The 21591-nt window shown below is 39.7% G+C and overlaps 3 protein-coding genes across 5 annotated transcripts; 2 read left to right on the top strand and 1 right to left on the bottom strand.

Annotated features, from left to right (window-relative positions):
- Positions 1–712: 712 nt before the first annotated feature.
- Positions 713–8044, bottom strand: znf142 (zinc finger protein 142). 2 transcript variants are annotated; one of them, XM_067408793.1, is made up of 9 exons: positions 8009–8044; positions 7850–7901; positions 7274–7388; positions 6785–6919; positions 5875–6702; positions 5191–5368; positions 2193–5082; positions 2004–2109; positions 713–1197 (listed from the first exon to the last, which is right to left on the bottom strand). In XM_067408793.1, exons 3-9 carry the CDS (start codon positions 7335–7337, stop codon positions 719–721), a joined length of 4680 nt encoding a protein of 1559 aa, XP_067264894.1. In that variant the 5' UTR covers positions 7338–7388; positions 7850–7901; positions 8009–8044; the 3' UTR covers positions 713–718. The 2 variants fall into 2 exon arrangements, with proteins under 2 accessions (XP_067264894.1, XP_067264895.1); XM_067408794.1 differs by having other exon boundaries at positions 7850–8036.
- Positions 8045–8371: 327 nt separating this feature from the next.
- Positions 8372–14034, top strand: bcs1l (BC1 (ubiquinol-cytochrome c reductase) synthesis-like). 2 transcript variants are annotated; one of them, XM_067409863.1, is made up of 8 exons: positions 8372–8520; positions 8605–9043; positions 9249–9388; positions 9459–9653; positions 9833–9896; positions 12563–12735; positions 12916–13033; positions 13662–14034. In XM_067409863.1, the coding sequence occupies exons 2-8, from the start codon at positions 8724–8726 to the stop codon at positions 13912–13914; spliced, it is 1263 nt and encodes a 420-aa protein (XP_067265964.1). In that variant the 5' UTR covers positions 8372–8520; positions 8605–8723; the 3' UTR covers positions 13915–14034. The 2 variants fall into 2 exon arrangements, with proteins under 2 accessions (XP_067265964.1, XP_067265963.1); XM_067409862.1 differs by having other exon boundaries at positions 8372–9043.
- A 768-nt stretch (positions 14035–14802) lies between these two features.
- On the top strand, positions 14803–21573 carry LOC137035621 (sterol 26-hydroxylase, mitochondrial-like). Its single transcript, XM_067409092.1, has 9 exons — positions 14803–15066; positions 15286–15476; positions 15672–15871; positions 19466–19663; positions 19761–19924; positions 20021–20187; positions 20651–20732; positions 20820–21020; positions 21142–21573. The coding sequence occupies exons 1-9, from the start codon at positions 14827–14829 to the stop codon at positions 21271–21273; spliced, it is 1575 nt and encodes a 524-aa protein (XP_067265193.1). The 5' UTR covers positions 14803–14826; the 3' UTR covers positions 21274–21573.
- The last annotated feature ends 18 nt before the right edge of the window (positions 21574–21591 follow it).

Below are 21591 nucleotides of genomic sequence, written 5' to 3'. Positions count from 1 at the left end.
TACACTTTCAAATACAAATTTCCTGATAATGTACTCACCCTCATGTCATCCAAGATGTTCATGTCCTTCTTTCTTCAGTTGAAAAGAAATTAAGGTTTTTGATGAAAACATTCCAGGATTATTCTCCTTAGTGGACTTCAACTGGCCTCAAACGGTTGAAGATCAAAATTACAGTTTCAGTGCAGCTTCAAAGGGCTTTAGACGATACCAGATGAGGAATAAGGGTCTTATCTAGAGAAATTATCTGTCATTTTCTAAAAAAAATAATTAAATTATATACATTTCAACCATAGATGCTCGTCTTGACCTAGCTCTCTTCTTCTCTATTAGAATTCCTGCAGTTTAGATGCTGCCAAGTGTATTACTGCCCTCCACAGGTCAAAGTTTGAACTAAATTGTCATATACAATATGCTAGTGCAAGTTTATATGACCTTATTTTTAAGTGTTACCTCTGAATTTAAATAATTGAGCATGGTATAGTGCCTTTAATAAATAACCCGAAAGCAATTGTTCAGAGTAAATGATTCTTATGCTCTCATTATTATGAATATGCCCAGGTAATTATCTTTTTTTAATGCCTTAAAGGAATAAACATTCTGTAAAAAAAAAAGAAAAAGTTTATTCTCTGTGGTTTGAATGAGGGTTCTGAATACAATGACATGTAATACTTACACATGAACAAATGTCAATTTAAATGCATACAGAAACAGTGCATGGCTACATGTCCCTTGCTGTTTGCATTTGCTCTAATGCAGTTTGCCCATCCTCTTGTCTCTCTTCACCAATCCATGTCTTCTGTGTACCCATACTTGAGGTCTCTTGGTCTTTACCCACACCATCTTGGACAGGCAAGTCTGGATGGTGTCTCTGAAGGTGCTTCACAACCTGAAATTTCTGTTTGGCCCGATAGGGACAGTGGAGGCAGTTAAATGGCAGCTGATTGGTGTGGGACAGGTAATGATGGCGGAGACCCGCAGGCCAGCGGAACGCCCTTTGACATATGGAGCACACGTAAGGCCGTTCCTCACTGTGCTTTCTCTGGTGTGTCTTGAGCAGAAAGCGTGTCTTGAAAGCCTTTCCACACTTTTCGCAAATGAAGGAACGCACGTCTCTATGGCGTGTCTCTCGGTGGATGCGCAGGGCATCAGCACGGTTGGTGCGGTACTCGCAGTCCTCACATGCATACGGTTTGGCACCTGTTAGAAACGAGGAAAACATCAAATACCCCCTTTCCACCAGCACAAACCAGGTGCTAGTTCAGAGCTAGTGCTAGTGCCAGAGTTGGTTCAACTGATGAACCTTCTAAGAACCGGTTTGCCTTTCCACGGGCTAGAGAGCCACCACAGTGCCAGGTCTTGCGTCACTGTATATGTCTCATATTTCACAGCAAAGCTAGCGCTGCAGCACCAAACACAAACACACCAGGCTAGATGCATCGACTTCAGGCATAGCGATCGGCGCATTACATCAAAGCTCCGCAAGAACGATCCAAAAGCACAAGAAGTCTTATGCTCTACAAACGCTCCCGCGGATAGGCGGCACCCACCGAATCGGTCCACGCTGCTCCGATGCATCTCGAACAAGCCTTTTATCAACAATTGCGGATGTTTCACTACTGTTGATGCTCATGGCTTTGCGAACCTACATCGGCATCTAAACACGGCTTGCCGTAATTTGTATATAGACGGAGATTACAATCGAGCTACTATCAGCTTGATTAGCCGCTATTTCAAAAATGGCGGTCACGGGTGTCTTGTTGGTCATGGTAATCCCGCCCCCAGCCCCTGAAGCAAGCGGTTCTTGCTTCAAGCCCAGCAACGTTTTGGTGCTACTTACGAACCACTTTTCCTGGTTCGGAGCTGGTGCTTTGTGTGTCGAAAGACAAAGAACTGATTTGAAACTAGGCTCTGGCTCCGAACCAGCACTCAAACTGCCTTGGTGGAAAAGGGGTAAAGGTGTGCAGGAACTTTACAGTTAGAGTAAGTTAGACTATAGCACATACCTGTATGTTTTGTCATGTGATACTTTAGTTGGTTAACCCATTTGCATTTGTAGCCACATTCTGGGCAGAGATATTTTCTTTCCTCCATGTGAATCCTCATATGATACTAAAATAAAGAGCACCAACAGAAATGTCATAATCCAAATAGCCAAACCTTGAATCACCATCTTAGCTAATAGTTATTCATACCTTTAGTCTTGAAGGATCAGCACATGCATAGTTGCACATCTCACAGTGGTAAGGTTTCTCTCCTGTATGGATTCGAATGTGCCACGTGATCTTCTGTTTGTTCCTGGTGGAAAACTCACATTCAGTGCACTTAAAGAGGCATGTTCCTCCATGTGACCGCACATGCTGGTCAAACACCACTTGGTGGGTGCAAGAGAAACCACAGACATCACACTTGAGAGTTTTCTCCTCTGCTGGCCCATCTTCATGCTCATCTAACATGTGCTGGACCAGAAGGAGCCTTTTATGGGTGCTGAAGGAACAAACCAAGCACTGATGGGTGATGGATATTTTACTAAGTTTTTCTGGACCATCTTGAGGACCTTTTGTCTTGATTTCAGAATGTTCACGCTGCGTATGTGCTTTGAGAGCAGCTTGGCGGCTGCAGGTGAAGTTACACTGAGTGCAAGACAGGCTGTTAGCATCTGGATGTGCTCTGTTGTAGTGCTGCTTCAGGGCTACTTCGGAGCTGAAACGTGCATTGCATTTGCTGCAATGGTAGGTAAGATCACCAGTGTGGCAGCTCAAGTTGTGGCGGTTGATGTCGTTGAGGTTATATGCTCTGTAATCACAAAGTGAACAGAAGTGCGTTGCCTGTTTGTCATGAATGCGTTGATGGTGCAAGCGTAGTCTGGACGTGGTGCCGAAAGTTTGGCCACAGACTTCACAGCTATGTCTCCCAACACCTGTGTGCAGGGACTCATGGGCCTCCAGCCGGTAACGACGAATTGTGCTAAATGAACAGAAGCGGCATCTGTAAGGACGGACTCCCTCGTGCTTCACGGCAACATGCTGTGCAAGGCAGCGCTTTTGTTTACAGGTAAAGGAGCAAAGATTGCATTGAAGGTTACCTGACATTTTACCCCCAGTAGCCTTCTTGTCTTTCTTATGACCCACTATATGATGGTTGAGAGATTTTTCTGATTTGGCAACAAATGAACAGTGCGGACACTGTAATTCATCTGGTTTTAAACAGCCCTTTATCTCATGGCTTGCTAGAGCTCTCTTCTGGTGACAAAGAAAAGGACAGTTGGGACATGAGAATCGAGGTTTGGGGTTTTGAGGTCTCTCTTCTTCTGCTGAATCTCTTTCTGAGTCATTTGCCCCATCTTCCTCTGGATCATGGTCTGAGTCACTAGGATTATACTCTAGCTCAAATTGCTCTCCCATTTTAGCCAGACGTACCTTATGGGTGCTTCCGCTGCATGTTGCACAATGCCGATCTATTGTGACTTTCCTGACAGATGAGAAAGGACATTTTCTGCAAGTATACCTACCATCATCTTCAATATAGCCAGAGGTCTCATCGTTTACCGATCCCTCCACTTCAGCCAGCTTGTTTCTACTCCTGACAGTTGCCTTCCCTCCTTCCTCATTTACTACAGTTATAATGGGAGACTGTGGGCCTTCAGGTTCAGCTGAACCTTGTACTCTTGAATCTGTAGAATCAGTGACTTCAAAAGGTTCAGGTTGTATTGTGAGGAATCCTGATTTAGGAGTCGTACTCTGCATCTGTATAGATGCATCATTCTCTGAACTACCTACACAGCTCCCTGATTTACCTACAGAGTTTGCAAAATCAAACTTCTTTCTGCCCCTCAGCAGTGACAGGCACTTCCGGAGGCGATGGGTGTTCAAAGAACGTTGCTGTTTAAACTTCATGCCACAGTCCTGGCAACGTAGTCCTGCTTTCATGACCTGGCAAGATGACTTGCAATGCCTGATTAATGCTGCCTGCTTTCTGGTCACATAGGAGCAACGGCTACACTGATACATATTGTCCCGCGTCTGGACAACAAGCATCTGCACCCTGCCCTCTAGTATGAGTGCTTTAGCCTGGTCTTTATCCTGTTTTCTCATGACCTTCAGACAAGTCTCAGAAGCTGAGGGCTCTACAGAGTTATCCTGATGTTGTCCCTCCCTGCTCTTTACAGTCTCTGTCACTGGAGGCTGGTCTTCAGAGTCACTTTGATCCTCACAACCTGCATTGACATCATCATCCTCAATTGATGGTTCTGGGAAGTTCTGGTGGATTATATGCAATTTGTGAAATTCAACATGACTCTTAACTTGTGCATCAAATGCAGTGTGCTGTATGTTTACTGTCTCAGCAAGAATCATTTGTGTGCTCTCCGTGCTGGTTTGGGAAGTAAAAAGTGGGGTGCCGCACTGCTCTTTATCAGTTGGATGTCCTTCAGAAAGATTACTTGCCTCTTCTCTTGCAGACTCAATACCAAGACTGACCTGCCGTACTAAAGTAATTTCCTCAGTTCGTCCAATAGTGGCTGCTATTGCTTCATCCTCATTATCATTTATAGACATATCTTGTGAGTCATCTACAGTCTTATTAGACTGTTTTGTATTACCTGTTTCTTCCCTATATTCTGAATCTGAAGTCTGAGGTGCTGCGGTTTTGGAGAAAAAGTTGTGTGTCAAATCCGCAGAGTTCTGCTCTTTCTCTTTCTCTGCATACTTCTCAAGCCACCCCACATCTCCAGGCACATATCCGTGAGATTTCTTTTTGTGCAGGAAAAGCCCGGTGTTGCTAAATGTGGTGTACTGGCAGAGCGCGCACCGGAACACACGTGTCCGGGTGTGTCTGCAGTTCTCATGGTTATGCAGGGCTTGCCGGTACTTTGTTGTGTAAGGGCAAAACTTGCACTGGTAAACAGGAGTTTGGGGATCTGCGTTTGTGGAGTGCTTCAGCTGCATGTGGTTGCGCAGTTCAGTTTTTCTCTTGCAGGAGTATGCACACACCTCACAGATCAGGGATTTTTCCTGGTGACGGAGTTTATGACTGTTCAGCTGGTCAATGCGGTGGCAACGATATGGACACTGATTACATTTGTACCTGAGAGAGATGAGAGGCAGGTCAGTAAAATTTAGTAAAAATTGATTTTTAATAAAATAAACTGAAATGTTTTTTTTATTACATTTTAGTTACAAACAAGGTACAAACCTCAGATCTCCTGCATGCTTACGCATGTGGACACTGAGATAGTGTTTCCATTTCGTAACATATCCACATTCTGAGCACATGTGCTGCTTGTCATTGGAGTGCGTCAGCATGTGCTTTGAAAGGTACGTCTCATCACGGCATCTGAAGTCACATTGTGTACATTTGTGGGGCTTTTCACCTGTAAATATAAATGTTCAATCTGTTCATTCAAAAATAAAAATGTTATCATCAATTACTCAGTGTCATTTAATTTCAAACTCTGTATTATTTTATGTGAAACGCTAATGAAGATGTAATATCCATGCTGTTCTTTTCCACAGAATAAAAGTGGATGGTGATTAATACTGCCAAACTCCAAAAAGGAAAAAAAAAAAAAAACACTGTAGAAGTATCATAAAAGCTTGCTATGAATTTTGAGAGGCAAAGGGGAAGATATCTACGTTTCATTTGGTTCCTCACACAAATATACTGTATGACTTCAGAATACTTAGAATATATCACACGATTTGTATGGACTACTTTTGTTACATTTATGTATTATATTGTAAAGTAGGGCCTAATTTCTTTTGTATTTCATTAAATAATACAGGGTTTGAATAACAAGAGTGTGAATAAAATTACTAATTTTTATTTGAGTGACCTATCCCTATAAGCACTTCTATGCTGAAAAATTGAATATCTTACCAGTATGCATCAGCATGTGTCTTTTCAGGACTCTTTTGTGAGCTGTTACAAAGTTGCACTGCGGGCAATGTTGTGTTTTCTCATTGGCATGAAAGTGACCAACATGTTGATCAAACTCTACAGGGTTGAGGGTGGAGAAAGGGCAGAAGCTACAGTTCAGTTCTTGTTTCCCTGGATGTCCTTGCCTTTTGTGCTGCTGAAAATAGCTCTTATTTGAGCACGAGAAGTCACAGTGGGGGCAGTGATAAGCCTGATGTGTGCGGAAATGTTTCTCCATGTCTTCTTGCTTCTCGAAAAAGGCGCCACAGGCGTGATGACGGCACTCTACGGCCTCAATTTGGTGTGCATCTAATGCATGCTTTTGAAGCTGCTTCTTTTCTGTACACTGAAATGAGCAGCCTTTTTGAAAGCAAAGCAATGGCTGTCCACCTTGTGTCTTATTGTGAGACTTCATATGGATCTTTAATGCCTGACTCTGACTGAATGTCTTTTGGCAAGTTGGGCACTTAAACAGCTCTCCATTGGGAATATCATCCTCTTGATGCCCATGCACGCTGGCAAGGTGTCGTCGCAAAGAGTTGCGTTCCACTGCTCCGTACTCACATAGATGACACTGGTGCAGTTTCTGTCCCGTCTCTCTCAGCATGTGGATGCGTAGCTTACTTTTGCTAGTGAAATAGTGTTTGCAGGTGGGACATTGCAGAGTGGGGTCGGGAAAGTGGATGCGCATGTGTTCTATCAAATGGGAGCGAGTCTTGAAGCAGCGTCTGCATTCAGAGCAGATGTGGGTGCGAAACATGTGTTCAGTGCCTTCAGCAACATGTCCCACTAAACAGAAAAATGGGAACTGGTCAGACCTGGGATTAGAGTTATTTTAATCACAACATTTCATAACATACATGGTATTTACCTTTAGATGGAGACTTTCCATGGGTAATGGAGGCAGATTTTTTACCCTTTTTTGTTGAAGCTTTCAATTTTTTGGCTACACTTTTCCTGCTTCTAGGTTGCACAGGCATATCCGTCTCCTTCAAATGAGACAAAACTACAGGAGATAGAAAATAAAACACTTATTATTGACAAAAGACAAATTGCATACCTAATATATGTGGTATAATGTATTATCAGCCTGTCATTATTACAAAATTACCTCCTTCAGGTTAGGGTGATATGAGATTTTGTGATCATAACTAACTGATTGTACAATATATTTTTATACAAATAAAAAAACATTGATCTGGGGTTGTAATTATTTTACTGGCAAATATAGAGTGATATGAGAGAAGTGAATCTAACAACTGACCAATAAAAATCAAATATTCCAGACACACATGCATGCCAAAAGTCTTACTGAATATATAATTAATGTTAAGTTTTTATAAGCATAATTGTATTTTACCTGTTGCATCATTTTCCACATGCATGAGCTGTTCTGCATCACATCCAGGCTCTTGTTGGTCCATATTATAATTCGGGTAAAACTCCACAGGACATCAGTCAGTACGGGATAATGTCTATCAAGAGGGGTAAAACTTCAGTAAGTGTTTCTGTCTCAAAGGGCAAAACGACTGTTCTGCATCACCAATGAGATCAAATGATTAAATGGTTTCTGGAACACCAGACTTGAGATTGAAAGCCGATCAGTTTTAACACAACATAAAGGATATAAAGCAATAAGCAGTAACAGTACACACATTAATACAGTGCACATTAATACAGTACAAATATTATCTAAACAGTTAGGAAGAGGTTTTGTTGGAGCAAACATGTTTCTATTAAACATATTTTAGACCTACTGCGCCTAGGTTCGTGTTTCATTTGGTCTGATAAACAAATAAACAACGCATTCTCAAGGAAGGTTTCAAACAGCAAACTGCTCGAATATGGTCATCATCAGGTTACAATAATAGTGTTAACATATTAAATAAAAAACCTTTATTATACTCATTACTTAAATTAATTGATAAGATATTACCTTCACTTGTGATGATGGAAACAATGTAAGCGGCGTCATTTCTGGCCTTTTTCTGTTCAAAGAGGAAAAAATATTTTGACATGATCATTTTGTATACATGTTGAAGAATTATCAATTATTAAACACCCCAATTCTAGAGATAACTGTTCATAAAAATACCCAAAAGTGTCATAACGAGACTACGTTGTAAACCGTCTCAACGGAACTATTAATATGAAACACAATTCATACGGAACTATTTTCCCGAACAACGGAAATAACACAGAGGTCGCCATGTGATTTGTCCATTTAATTTGAGTGAATCGGTTCTTTTGAACAGTTTGCCCGAAAGAACATTCCAATGTGCATACTATCAACCGTAAATAGTATTGAATATTACTAATTTCACATACTATTTAGGATAGATAGTATGCACATTGAGACGCAGGCCTGGTTAAAAAAACACGAATTTAAAGTAGGACTGATATTTGAATCGATTCAACCGAGTAAAAAAGATTCGACTCACCCAAAAGAATGATTTGTTCACGCTGCAATGAGAGAGACCGAGTGGTAACTGTAGGTAGCCTCTGCTTTATTGCACTATTTATCTGATTCACACCTTTTCCGTTTGACTGTTTTAAGCTAACAGAGAAAATGTTGTTTGTAAAATGCGGTGTGATATTTGCACTACCGTAAGTATAGTGACTTTTTAATTCTGCATTTATTTAAATAAAAAATATAGACCTGAATAGTGACAGCTTTGTATGTTTTATCAGTCTCTCGTCAGAATGAAAATGGTTTCACCTCATGTGCTGTGAATGTAGGATGCATATTGCTTGGAAGGGACAAAAAGACTTTAGTTAATTGCTTAGGAGAACCTTAAGACACCTTCATCATGACCCTGTCAGATTTCATTGGAGCCCTGAAGGACAACCCTTACTTTGGGGCAGGATTTGGGCTAGTTGGTATTGGCACAGCACTTGCAGTTGCCAGAAAAGGGGCACAGTTTGGCATGATCTTTTTTAGGAGAAATTACATGATCACACTGGAGGTCCCCAGCAGAGATAAAAGTTATCACTGGCTCTTAAGCTGGATCACTAAACATGCCAAACACACCCAGCATCTGAGTGTTGAGACCTCATATATGCAGCATGAGAGTGGGCGAGTCCATACGCAGTTTGATTTCCATCCAAGTCCAGGCAACCATATAATTTGGTAAGATCATAATTTATGTATTTATTTTTTTGTATATTTATAATATTAATTTATTAGGTCTAGCTGCTATCTTCGTAAGGACTGACTAGCATTACCAGTCAATGTGCAGTTCTGCTCATTATACCCCTTATTGTTACATTACTTACAGGGATCAAAGCAGCACATCTAGGTATTCATCTCACTAATCGAGGCTATGTGTTTTCAGGTATGGCAGGAAGTGGATCAGAGTGGAGAGGACCAGGGAAAAGCAGATGGTGGACCTGCACACTGGAACACCCTGGGAGTCTGTCACCTTCACTGCTCTGGGCAGAGACCGGCAGATATTCTTCAACATACTTCAAGAAGGTATGTGACTGTCAGCTGAATTCTTTAGAAATGTGTTGCAGCCTTAATGATTGATTCTGTGTCCGTACAGCACGTGAACTTGCTTTAAAGCAGGAAGAGGGCCGGACTGTGATGTACACTGCACTTGGAGCGGAGTGGAGGCCATTCGGGTTTCCAAGGCGACGACGACCCCTGTCTTCTGTAGTGCTGGAGAATGGTTTGGCGGAGAGGATTGTGGATGATGTAAAAGAATTCATAGGCAATCCTAAGTGGTACACTGACAGAGGTGAAATAAAAAATAATAACTTTAGTCAAAAAATCTGTTTTTAAACTTCCATATGAGCAAAAAAAGCATGCATATCTCTAATGTCACTAGAAATCATTGTTATAAATCAAAGTATTGCTTTTGTTTTATGTTTTAATTCATATCTAATTTCAGTTTGTTTTTGAATATGCTTCAATAAGGCATTCCATATAGGAGGGGCTATCTACTATATGGACCCCCAGGCTGTGGAAAGAGCAGCTTTATGTAAGTACAGTTACTTTCTTATGTTACTATGAATGAATAATAGTGTCTTATAAAGTATTGTTTTTATATAGAGTGCAGTTTTTACCCCAGAAGTCTAGTGCAGTCAAAGCTACAACAACAGTGGCTGGTGATGTTCAGTTATAAATAAATATCAGAGGGGCGAATTGTGTGTTTTTTTTTTTTTTTTTTTTTTTTTTTTTTTTTTTAAGAGATGAATTATTTCATTCAGCAAGGACACATTAAATTGAAATGCTGTTCTTTTGAACTTTCTATTTATCACAGAATTTTTCCAGACTTATTAAGCAGCACAACTGTTTTCAACATTGATAATAATAAAAAGAAATGTTTCTTGAGCAGCAAATCAGCATATTAGAATGATTTCAGAAAGATCATGTGACACTGAAGACAGGAGTAATGATGCTGAAATAATCATAATATTTCACAATTTTTACTGTTGTTTTGAACAAATACAGTGGTGTGAAAAAGTGTTTGCCCTCTTCTTGATTTTTTTTTTTTTTGCATGTTTGTAACACTTTAATGTTTCAGATCATCAAACAAATTTAAATATGAATCAAAGATAACACAAGGAAACACAACATGCAGGTTTTAAAAGAAGGCTTTTATTATGAAGGGAAAACAAAATCCAAACCCACATGGCCCTGTGTGTAAAAGTGCTTGCCCCCTTCTGTTAAAACATAACTTAACTGTGGTTTATCACACCTGAGTTCAGTTTCTCTAGCCACACGCAGGCCTGATTACTGCCTTATCTGTTCGCAATCAAGAAATCACTTATGCTGCGTTCCAGGCAGGTTTTTGAGCCCGTAAGTCACGACTCCAAATCATGACTCACGACTTTGTAGCGTTCCAGGAAAGTCACGCCAAACTGCGTAAAAGTGTAAACAAACCAACATGGCGGACCGTATGGGGCTTATGCTCATTAACAATTATTTCTATCGCCAAAGGTGCTTACTCCTTGCTTATTTGAGGGAAACAGAGGAGGAAAACGGCGCATAAGGCAAGAGAAGCTGTTATACTTTTTATTTTACCATGCACTTGCATAAACACCACATCCGTAGGGGTTACCATTGGTGTTTTGCGGGCTATGTGACGTCAGAACCCGTAACTGGGAGCACATCGATCTAGTACGAGTTCATGGGTGGGAAGTCACGGGTTTGACTGCCGTTCCAGTGCACTTTCACGGGTAGAAGGATGGAAAACCAAGGGTAACGGGTTGCCTGGAACACGGCATTAAATTTGACCTGCCCGACAAAGTGAAGTAGACCAAAAGATCCTCAAAAGCTACACATCATGTTGAGATCCAAAGAAATTCAGGAACAAATGAGAAAGAAAATAATTGAGATCTATCAGTCTGGAAAAGGTTATAAAGCCTTTTCTAAAGCTTTGGGACTCCAGCGAACCACAGTGAGAGCCATTATCCACAAATGGCGAAAATATGGAACATTGGTGAACCTTCCCAGGAGTGGCCGGCCGACCAAAATTACCCCAAGAGCACAGCGATGACTCATCCAAGAGGTCACAAAAGACCCCACAACAACATCCAAAGAACTGCAGGCCTCACTTGCCTCAGTTAAGGTCAGTGTTCATGACTCCACCATAAGAAAGAGACTGGGCAAAAATGGCCTGCATGGCAGAGTTCCAAGACGAAAACCGCTGCTGAGCAAAAAGAACATAAAGGTTCGTCTCAGTTTTGATCCCCAAGACATTTGGGAAAATACTCTGTGGACTGACGAGAGTGTAATGTGATGGTCTGGGGCTATTTTGCTGCTTCAGGACCAGAAAGACTTGCTGTGATAAATGGAACCATGAAATCTGCTGTCTACCAAAAAATCCTGAAGGACAATGTCCGGCCATCTGTTCATGACCTCAAGTTGATCCAAAACACACCAGCAAGTCCACCTCTGAATGGCTGAAGAAAAACAAAATGAAGACTTTGGAGTGGCCTAGTCAAAGTCCTGACCTCAATCCTATTGAAATGCTGTGGCATAACCTTAAAAAGGTGGTTCATGCTCAAACTGAATTACAACAATTCTGCAAAGATGAGTGGGCCAAAATTCCTCCACAGTGCTGTAACAGACTCATTGCAAATGATTGCAAACGCTTGATTGCAGTTGTTGCTGCTAAGGGTGGCCCACCCAGTTATTAGGTTTAGGGGGCAAGCACTTTTTCACGCAGGGCCATGTGGGTTTGGATTTTGTTTTCCCTTCATAATAAAAACCTTCATTTAAAAACTGCATATTGTGTTTACTTGTGTTATCTTTGATTCATATTAATTTGTTTGATGATCTGAAACATTAAAGTGTGACAAACATGCAAAAAAATAAAAAATCAGGAAACACTTTTTCACACCACTGTAATTGCAGCCTTGGTGAGCTTAAGAGACTTCTTTCAAAAACATTAAAACATCGTACAGACCCCAAACTTTTTGAACATTAGTGTACTATTTTGTATATATGTATATGTATGTATTATTCTTTAATGGTATATGTTGCTAGACAAAATGCAAATGGAACATGCTGCTATTTATACATGCAGTGCAAATAACATCTGACTTTTTAAATGGTATAGTATTGCTGCTTGCAAAAAAGCAATTTTACACATAGATCAAAAGTGCGATTTTGAGTCTTACTATTCTGATGGTATTTCAGAACTGCGCTGGCAGGTGAGCTGGGTTACAGCATCTGTCTGATGAGTCTCAGTGACCGCAGCCTGTCTGACGATCGCCTCAACCACCTGCTGAGTGTCGCTCCGCAGCAAAGCATCATCCTGCTAGAGGACGTGGATGCAGCCTTCGTCAGCCGGGAGCTTCAGCCCACAGAGAGTATGTCTCACAGACTGTTGTGCTTCTGAATTCTGTCTATTTATAATATAATGTAATTACCATCACATGTGATTAATCATGATAATCAAGGTTGGGCCCTTGCCATAACGTCAACAGTACAGTGGAATATTCCTGCATTTGTTGATGTAATTCAGTCTTTCTTTCCATGTGTTCTTACAGATCCATTGGCTTTTCAGGGTATGGGAAGGCTCACTTTCAGTGGACTTTTGAACGCTCTGGATGGAGTTGCATCTTCAGAGGCCCGAATTGTGTTTATGACAACTAATTTCATTGACAGGTAAAACTCATTACTGCAACTTGTTCATCATGAATTATGCATTACCTTTTTGTTTGTTGTACTTTGGAATGTAAAATCCTGATTGATTGTTTTGCCCTTTTGCCTCTAAAAATTTTATTATATATATATTATATATTTATTATAATTAAAGGCTTAGTTTGACCAAAAATGAAAATTCTGTCATCAATTACTCACCTTTTATGTTGTTCCAAACTCATAAGACTTTTGTTCATCTTCAAAACACAAATGAAGATATTTTTACTGAAATCTGATAGTTTTCTGTCCTTCCATTAAGTCTTTTGAACCGAGTAATCGAGTAATTGATGACAGAATATATATTTAATATATAACAATAATACAAATTTTAATACAAAATATATTTTGTACAAAAAAATCTAATATTCATTCATTCAATATATAATGCTCTAGTTTCTCTTTAAATTGCTTTTTGTGAAATCTTGATAAAATATATATATATTTTTTTAAAAATCCAGTAATAATGAATGAAATACCCAGTAGTCATGAACACCTGCAACCGTGAACCGTGTGTTTTTCTTGGTATTGGTGACACTGTATTGTTTCCTTTCTCCCATTTCTCTTCTTTTTTTTTTCCCTCTGTGTGCTGAAGACTGGATCCGGCTCTTGTCCGACCTGGCCGTGTTGATCTGAAGCAGTACGTGGGCCACTGCTCTCACTGGCAGCTGACTCAGATGTTCCGGAGGTTTTACCCTCAGGAGTCTGCGGCCGAGGCGGAGAGGTTCGCCGAGCAGGCGCTGGCAGCACACACAGACCTCAGCGCCGCTCAGGTACAAGGACACTTTATGCTCTACAAGACAGACCCGGCTGGCTCCATCAAAAACATTGCAGAGATCAAGCAGTGAATACCTACAGAGACAATACAGACTTTTGAATGATGCAGACTGAGCAACAGGCGAGTGATAAACAGTGTGGTTGAATCATTCTTTGACATTTACACCGTCTGGATAAGGACTCTTCACACATTTGGAGCAATAAAATCCAACTTGTGGAAAATCTGTCTATTTTCCTTTGTTATTGGTATTGGTTACACAACAACAGATGAAATGATGTATTAATTGTTATAATATTTGCTTAGCTCAGAGAGAAATCTATTTTTTGCACTTAACATCAATATAATATATGTAATCTAACCTTTTTTAGGTGATTGAAAAAAAATTTACTAAACATTCAGCACATTTCTTTTAGGGAAAAGAGCCATTGTAAAACAGGTATGTGATTTTGAAAAGGTTCAAAACCTTTTCTGTGTGTTTTTTCACTACGCCCTGTAGGAACTGGTACAGAGGTTAATGTTAAAGGGATAGTTCACCAGATTGAAATCTGTCATCGTTTCCTTAACCTCATGTCATTCCAAACCTGTTTGACCTCATTTCTTTGATGTAACGCCAAAGAAGAAATTTAGCAGAATGTTCACACTACTGTTTTCCAGGGACCAGGGGCAGCTGTGGTCATCATTCACTTTCATTGTATGAAAAAGAACATCTTTTGTGTTCCACAGAGGAAAGACAATGGTTTTAAAATGACATGAGGGTGAGTAAAGAATGACATTTTTGAGTGAAGTAAATTTCCATTTTCTCTAGAGTTGAAGTATCATTATGTGCATGAGAATGGTGTTTCACCTGTTTAAAAGAAAAAAAACATGCAATATTACATTCAAGATAGTGAAGGGTTAACTAGAGAGGCTTTTGCCCCACCTCCCTCTCCCTCCCATGTAAAACAGGATCAGTGTTTCCTTCACTCTTCTCCCTGCTTCCGTAATGGCTGTTCGTTTTGCATGGAGCTCTGCAGAAAGAAGGATTGGATTTGGTCTTCTGAGGCCCAAGACAGCGACCACGGACATCAGGAGAGGGGCAGTGGGTAATGCTGCTGCTTCTGTCACTGTCCAGGACAGCCACGGGAAGCTCAAGACTGTGGCTGACCTCCCAGAGATCACAACATTTAGGATGCTGTACAGACTGATCTTTAAAGGGTACATGAATCGCATGCATGAGCTACAGGTACAAAGAGATACCACAGCTGTAGTTTATTTATCATGTGACTGTAACTGTAGAACTGTTAAAATGATTTCTGCCTCCTTTTATGTACTCACGCTGTCACTGTTTTGTTGCTCTAAACCAGTTTGGAGATGCAATGCAATTTAGCTCAAAATTAACCAGATTTTTTTCTTCACTTACACATCTTGTTTGTTCTTCAACTCTTGTTTTTCATCTCTCCAGTTATATGAAAAGCAGCTTTATGGCTCCTTGTACAAAGTGAATGCTGGAAACTTCCAATCCATTTCAATAAACAGTGTGGACTTACTGGAGGAACTCCTTAGAAAAGATGAGAAGTTTCCTTGCAGAGGAGACATGACTCTGTGGACAGAGTATCGTGACATGAGAGGCATCGGCTACGGTCCTTTCACAGAGTAAAACATTTGGCACAATGATTCTGTATCCATAACATTTGTATGTTTTGCAACCTATACATTATGTAAGACTACATGTGGGGAGATTTTATGAGGTGAAAGTGCATTTGGCTAATGTAGCTGTGTGGTGTTATGTAAACTTATCATGTTGTTGTTTTTGTTGCCCTTTTGTAAAGAGAATATGTTCTTCAACAGAGAAGGAGAGAAATGGTACAAACTGCGGGCAGTGCTGAACAAACGCATGCTGCATCCAAAGGACTCTGTTCAGTATGGAGATGTGGTCAATGCGGTGGTCACAGACTTCATCAAACGGATTTACTATCTGCGGGAAATGAGCCCCACTGGTGATCTTGTCCCTAACTTGACCAATGAGCTTTACCGCTTCTCCCTTGAAGGTATTTCCTCTCCATACGCACTTGAAATGAGATAAAATCAGTAATACTTTACAATTGTCTAATTTCTTAACATTTAGTTAATGCATTAGTTAATTGAACTAACTATGAGCAATATTTTTTTATAATTAACAATAATTAACCTTTTTTTGTGAAACTTTGGCATATTTTTTTTTCCTTCAATGAATAGAAAGTTTAAAAGAACAGCATTTATTTATTTTAATTTAATGCGTCTTTGCTGAATAAAAATATTAATTAAAAAGAATAATAATAATAATCTTAAGGAGCCCAAACTTTTGAACAGTAGTGTAGAAGACGTAATATTAAAATATACTGGACACAGTTTTTTTAATTACATTTATTAATTCAGTTATTTCAAACTTAATAAAATAGTTTAAAGTATTAAGATATATTTTTATTATTATTAAGTTATTTTACAGAGTGGCATCCTTCTGCTATAAGATCCCAGATATGTTGTCATGCAAAAGAAACAGCGATCTGCTTTGGGTGCTGCAACAAATTTACTGTATTGTAGATTTTAAAGATCCATTTTCATAAAACAAACTATAGTCTTCATATTATAGTACATGCTAATTTATCATGCATGCCAACCAATAGCATGAAAAATTAAAATAAAACTGGGGTTTTGTATTTTGTATCAAAATACTGTAAAATACTTTGTAAGAAGTCTACATGATGACATCAAAATTGCGGCCTCTGATTGGTGCCTACTCTGTAGTTTTCAGAGACTTGTTGCGATCAGAACAGAAAATTGATCCATATGGAAGAAGGTCGTAAAGAAACGTGCAGACTGCCAGCTTTCCATCAATTTTTAGCATGAATTGCTATAATTTTAAACAGTTCATGTTAAGTTTTGGTCTTCATTTTGGAAGCCTAGGCAAAATAGAATACCAATTTACAAAATGTTCTTGAAAACATTACTGAGCAGCAGCCCCGTAATTTTTATGATTAACAATCAAATGATTAATTGGTTATAAACTAGTTGCTATGAATACAGGTGCCATGAGTTGTCTTCTTATGAATGACTTGTTTGTCATTGAGTCAGTGTTGCTGATGCAAAGTAGGCCCTTCATTACCAAACACAAGTAACTAAATTAGGATACAATCATTCATTACAGTCATTTGCAAACATTATACTGTTGGTTACTTTAAAACTAACCTTCATCTGGAAGATCACAGGGATATGTGAGTATTTGATCTGTTAAAGCCACAATATGTAAACTTTCGCCTCTAAAGATCGCTAATTCAAAATAAAGGCGAAGCTCGATGACACCTTGATTTCACGGAATCATGGGATGTATTGTCTTCACGTCTACAGCCGGTGGAAAAGAATCGGGACAGGACTCAGGCAGAAATCATGTTTATGTATATATAATCATGTATATTAACGTTATGTAGTATGAAGCAGAGCAGGACCGAATGCTGTGAGAGCAGTAACGAGCCCACTGGAGCGATTACTAATGAGAGACGAGTGCGACACACAGCTTGACAGCAGCGGATCTTTTATTATGCCACAGTCACCGCTTCCGCTTCTTCCGGTCATGTGCACGTAGGGTAAAGCAGCGCTGCTTATCATATTAGATACATTTGGTGTTGAAAGTTGTTATAATGCTACTCTGTGCGTTCGCTCAGCGGCTACTATAAGACACTTGATGCACACTGCAGTAAAATAGATCGATATTAGTCATGGTAAAACATGGTACTCGCTGTAAATCAAGAAAACAAGATTCAAACAAAAAGTCTTAGGGCCAGATTTACTAACTGCTTGTGCCAGCGCAAACCCTCTTTTGGCGGTAAAAAACTACTGCCGGTATTTACTAAAGACACGCAGTATAAAATTAGCTCTGAAAACGCGTGGACCGAGTTGTTTGCGGCTGACCTTATTGCATATGCATTTTTAGGAGTTTCCATTTCAGATGCAAAAACTTATGGGAGGAGGGTATTTAAATGAATCACACGATGCGATTTACTAATGTTTGTGCTCGTCAATTTACTGGTATTTACACCATTATTTAACGCCCTAAAAAAGCACGTCTGAACCAATTTTGTGACATGGCTGCAATTGGTGCTGCTAGGAGGAGACACCGCAGAGAACAGAGAGCACGTGGTAGAAGGATTATTAATTTCTTTAAAATGCCAGACTAAGACCTTATCCGAACATATCGTTTGCCAAGCTATGTTGGCCTATAGGTATGTGTATGTGTTTGTCAGATTACATGTTAAGTTGCGCCTGTGTCCACCTGCACCTGATGAGAACATCAGCATCAGGATTCAGCTCTGATTTTTTGCGAATCAACTCTAATTTGCACTGCTCTTGGTAGATTGCGTTAGTCATTATGTAAATGATCTGACCGTCAGCAGATCACATGCAAAACTTGCCACTCCCATCAACACATTTGTGGAATTGCGCTCTCACGGTAATTTGCCCCTTTAGCAAATCTGGCCCTTATTGTGTTAAGCGATATAACATGATGAGTTTTCTGACGATGAATGTATCCAAACAGTTGCAGTACTAAAGTGTCTTTGATGTTTCCATAGTTTTTCGACAAAATAAAATAGGAAATCGAGGGTAATTATGTCATTGATAGGCGACGCACGGACACGTTGTGTGTCCTGGTTAAAACTGCTTTTTTCTCTGGATTTAGAATTTCTTGGAAACATTTGGGATAATGTAAGTACACAAGTCAACAAAAAATATAACATTGTTTTAGTGGTTTTTGAATATTTTAATCTAAAAATCCTACATATTGTGCCTTTAACTGGATGCATATGTCAGATTTATTGCATGACTCGGGCAGAGAAAAGCTGTTGCTATCAAACATTGTTTACTTCAGTTTAATCAGCTGAGTAAGTGTAATGGTGAAGGGACAGATCAAATAGGCTAACTGATGGAAGGTTTGCAAAGAAATTTCATGCTCCCTTGTAAAAGTATTTTGTAGTATTTTCAAAATACAAAAATACAGTAGTTTTGATACATGGTTTGGCTGCTGTATTTTGTAGTTTATTTCGATACATTTAAAATTAAGGTATTTTGTATTTTATTTTAAAATACATTTTGATGTATTTTTGCCCATCCCTGGTTGGTCGTCATTATCAACACGCAGACGTAAACACTGGTACCTTTTTATTTATAAATCCATCTTGGGCCAGTTGCCTCCTTATCTTTGCTCCCTTACCCAACATAAATCTTTTGGAGCTTATTCTTTGCATTGATAAGATTTGTACATCCTTTCAGTTCCATCTGTACGAACTGAATTTGGAAAATAAGCCTTTTGGTATGTGGCACCCAGTGATTGGAACTTTTTACAAAACTTGAAATTACAGACCCCGGTGTCGATGAACACTTTCAAATCTTTTATTAGCGAGCTGTTAAAGGAAGAAATGATTTGTAAATGTTTTTGATTTGTACTGATGATGTGTCTTTCTTTACTGTGTTTGATGTGTTTTTAAGTATTCTGTGCTGCTCATCTTGGCCAGGTCACTTCTGTAAAAGAGATTTTTAATCTCAGATCTTTTAATCTTTTTCTATTGCCCACAATAATTGTGAATTTTTTGCCCGATCCTTTTCTCATACAGGAATCTCATCTATTCTGTTTGAGACACGCATTGGCTGCCTGGAGAAAGAGATTCCTGCCGAGACACAAGATTTCATTAATTCTATTGCACAAATGTTCACCTACAGCATGCCTGTGGTGGTGCTGCCCAAATGGACTCGCAATTACTTGCCATTTTGGCAGTGGTACCTCAATGGCTGGGAGGGCATATTCAGATTCGGTAAGCTTGTTAGTTCACAGGTTTTTCAGATAGACTACAAGAGATACAGACTTGTTGTGCGGTGTGATGATGTATTGTGCTTACGGATTAAACACAGCCGGAAAGATGATTGACATGAAGATGGAGGCCATTCAGAGGCGTGTGGATGCAAATCAGGAGGTTGCCGGGGAGTATCTCACCTATCTGCTTTCCAGTGTTAAGATGAGCAGTAAAGACGTTTATGGAAGCATTTCTGAGCTGCTGTTGGCTGGAGTGGACACAGTAAGAAAAACTGACTCTAGCTTTGACCATTTAAACAAAATATATAAGTGTTTTATAATGATTGAACATAAGGCTTTGTTTCTCTTCATGTTCTAGACCTCCAACACCATAATGTGGGCACTGTATCTCCTCTCAAGAGATCCAGAAGCTCAAGAGGCTCTATATCAGGATGTAACCAGAGTCTTAAAGGGTGACAGAGTCCCATCAGCACAGGAAGTGAACAACATGCCTTACCTCAAAGCTGTCATCAAGGAAACACTAAGGTGGAGGATTATGTTGTGTAACTTTGCCTACAGACAGCAATTTTGTGATTGCATTGGGGAAGTTGTGGCCTAATGGTTAGAGAGTCAGTCTCAGTTCTGGGAGGAAATATAGGTGGGGGGAGTGAATGAACAGCGCTCTCTTCCACTCTCATTACCCACAACTGAGGTGCCCTTGAGCAAGGTACCTAACCCCCAATCGCTCCCCAGGCGCCGCAGTAAAATGGCTCAACCACAGCTCCAGGTGTGTGTTCAATACTCACTGCTGTGTGTGTGCACTTGGATGGGTGAAAAGCAGAGCTCAAACTCTGAGTATTGGAAACCATACTTGGCTTCACATCACTTTTCTTCTATCATATATCTTTGAGAAGCCAAACTAAAAGTTGACAGTTGCTAACCAAACAGCAAATTCTGCATATATATTTGCATATTATAATTCTCTTTTAACATGTAATTTCCTGTGCAGGATGTATCCTGTGGTGCCTATGAATTCTCGTCTTATTGCAGAAAATGATGTTGTCATTGGTGGACACTTTTTCCCTAAAAAGGTAAATTGTCCTCATGTTGTTAGGAAGAAAAGAAGAGTTGCCAGTTTAGAAATTGGCATCACTAAATCAGCTGTTTTTTTTTAACAGACAACATTCACTCTGTGCCACTATGCAATCAGCCATGATGAGAAAGTCTTCCCAGAACCACGAAAGTTTAAACCTGACCGCTGGCTCCGAGATGGCAGAACAAGACCCAACCCATTTGGGTCAATCCCGTTTGGCTTTGGAGTCAGAGGCTGTGTTGGCCGTCGCATTGCTGAATTAGAGATGCATCTGGCTTTGGCAAGGGTAAGAAAAACAGACAGATTTATTTTTGATTTTATGCCAGACAGTTGTATTACATTATTTTGTAAAATTATTTTGTATAATTACATTAAATTGTGCTTTTGATTGCATCTTTTCATTCCAGCTAATCAAGTTGTTTGAAATCAGACCGGACCCAACTGTAGGTGAGGTTCAGTCAGTCAATCGCACAGTGCTTGGGCCAGACAGACAGGTTAACCTCCACTTTGTGGAGAGACCGAAGACACATGAAGCATAGCTAAAGAAGACCACTGTTTCAGCAAGACATAAGCTGCATGTGTACATACGAAACTGATCAGCTGAAGTGAATCATGTGAATATGTCAACTTCTTTATCTCCAGTTGTATATGATTCTGTTGTGCTTTGGAATATGCATTATAAAGGACCCTGTATCACACTGTGAAAAATACTTTTTTTCCCATCCAATTTTGTATAGCTCTTGCCATTAAATTATTTTTGTGCATTGTATTTCATTATGCTGATACATATATTCATGTATTTTATGAAGTTCAATTAAGAAATCAATTAAAGTTTTTAATGAATCCAAAATATGTGT

The sequence above is a fragment of the Chanodichthys erythropterus genome, chromosome 14, assembly GCF_024489055.1.
Source record: "Chanodichthys erythropterus isolate Z2021 chromosome 14, ASM2448905v1, whole genome shotgun sequence".
In the NCBI taxonomy this organism is placed as follows: domain Eukaryota; kingdom Metazoa; phylum Chordata; class Actinopteri; order Cypriniformes; family Xenocyprididae; genus Chanodichthys; species Chanodichthys erythropterus.
This window is presented reverse-complemented; position numbering and strand designations above follow the sequence as displayed.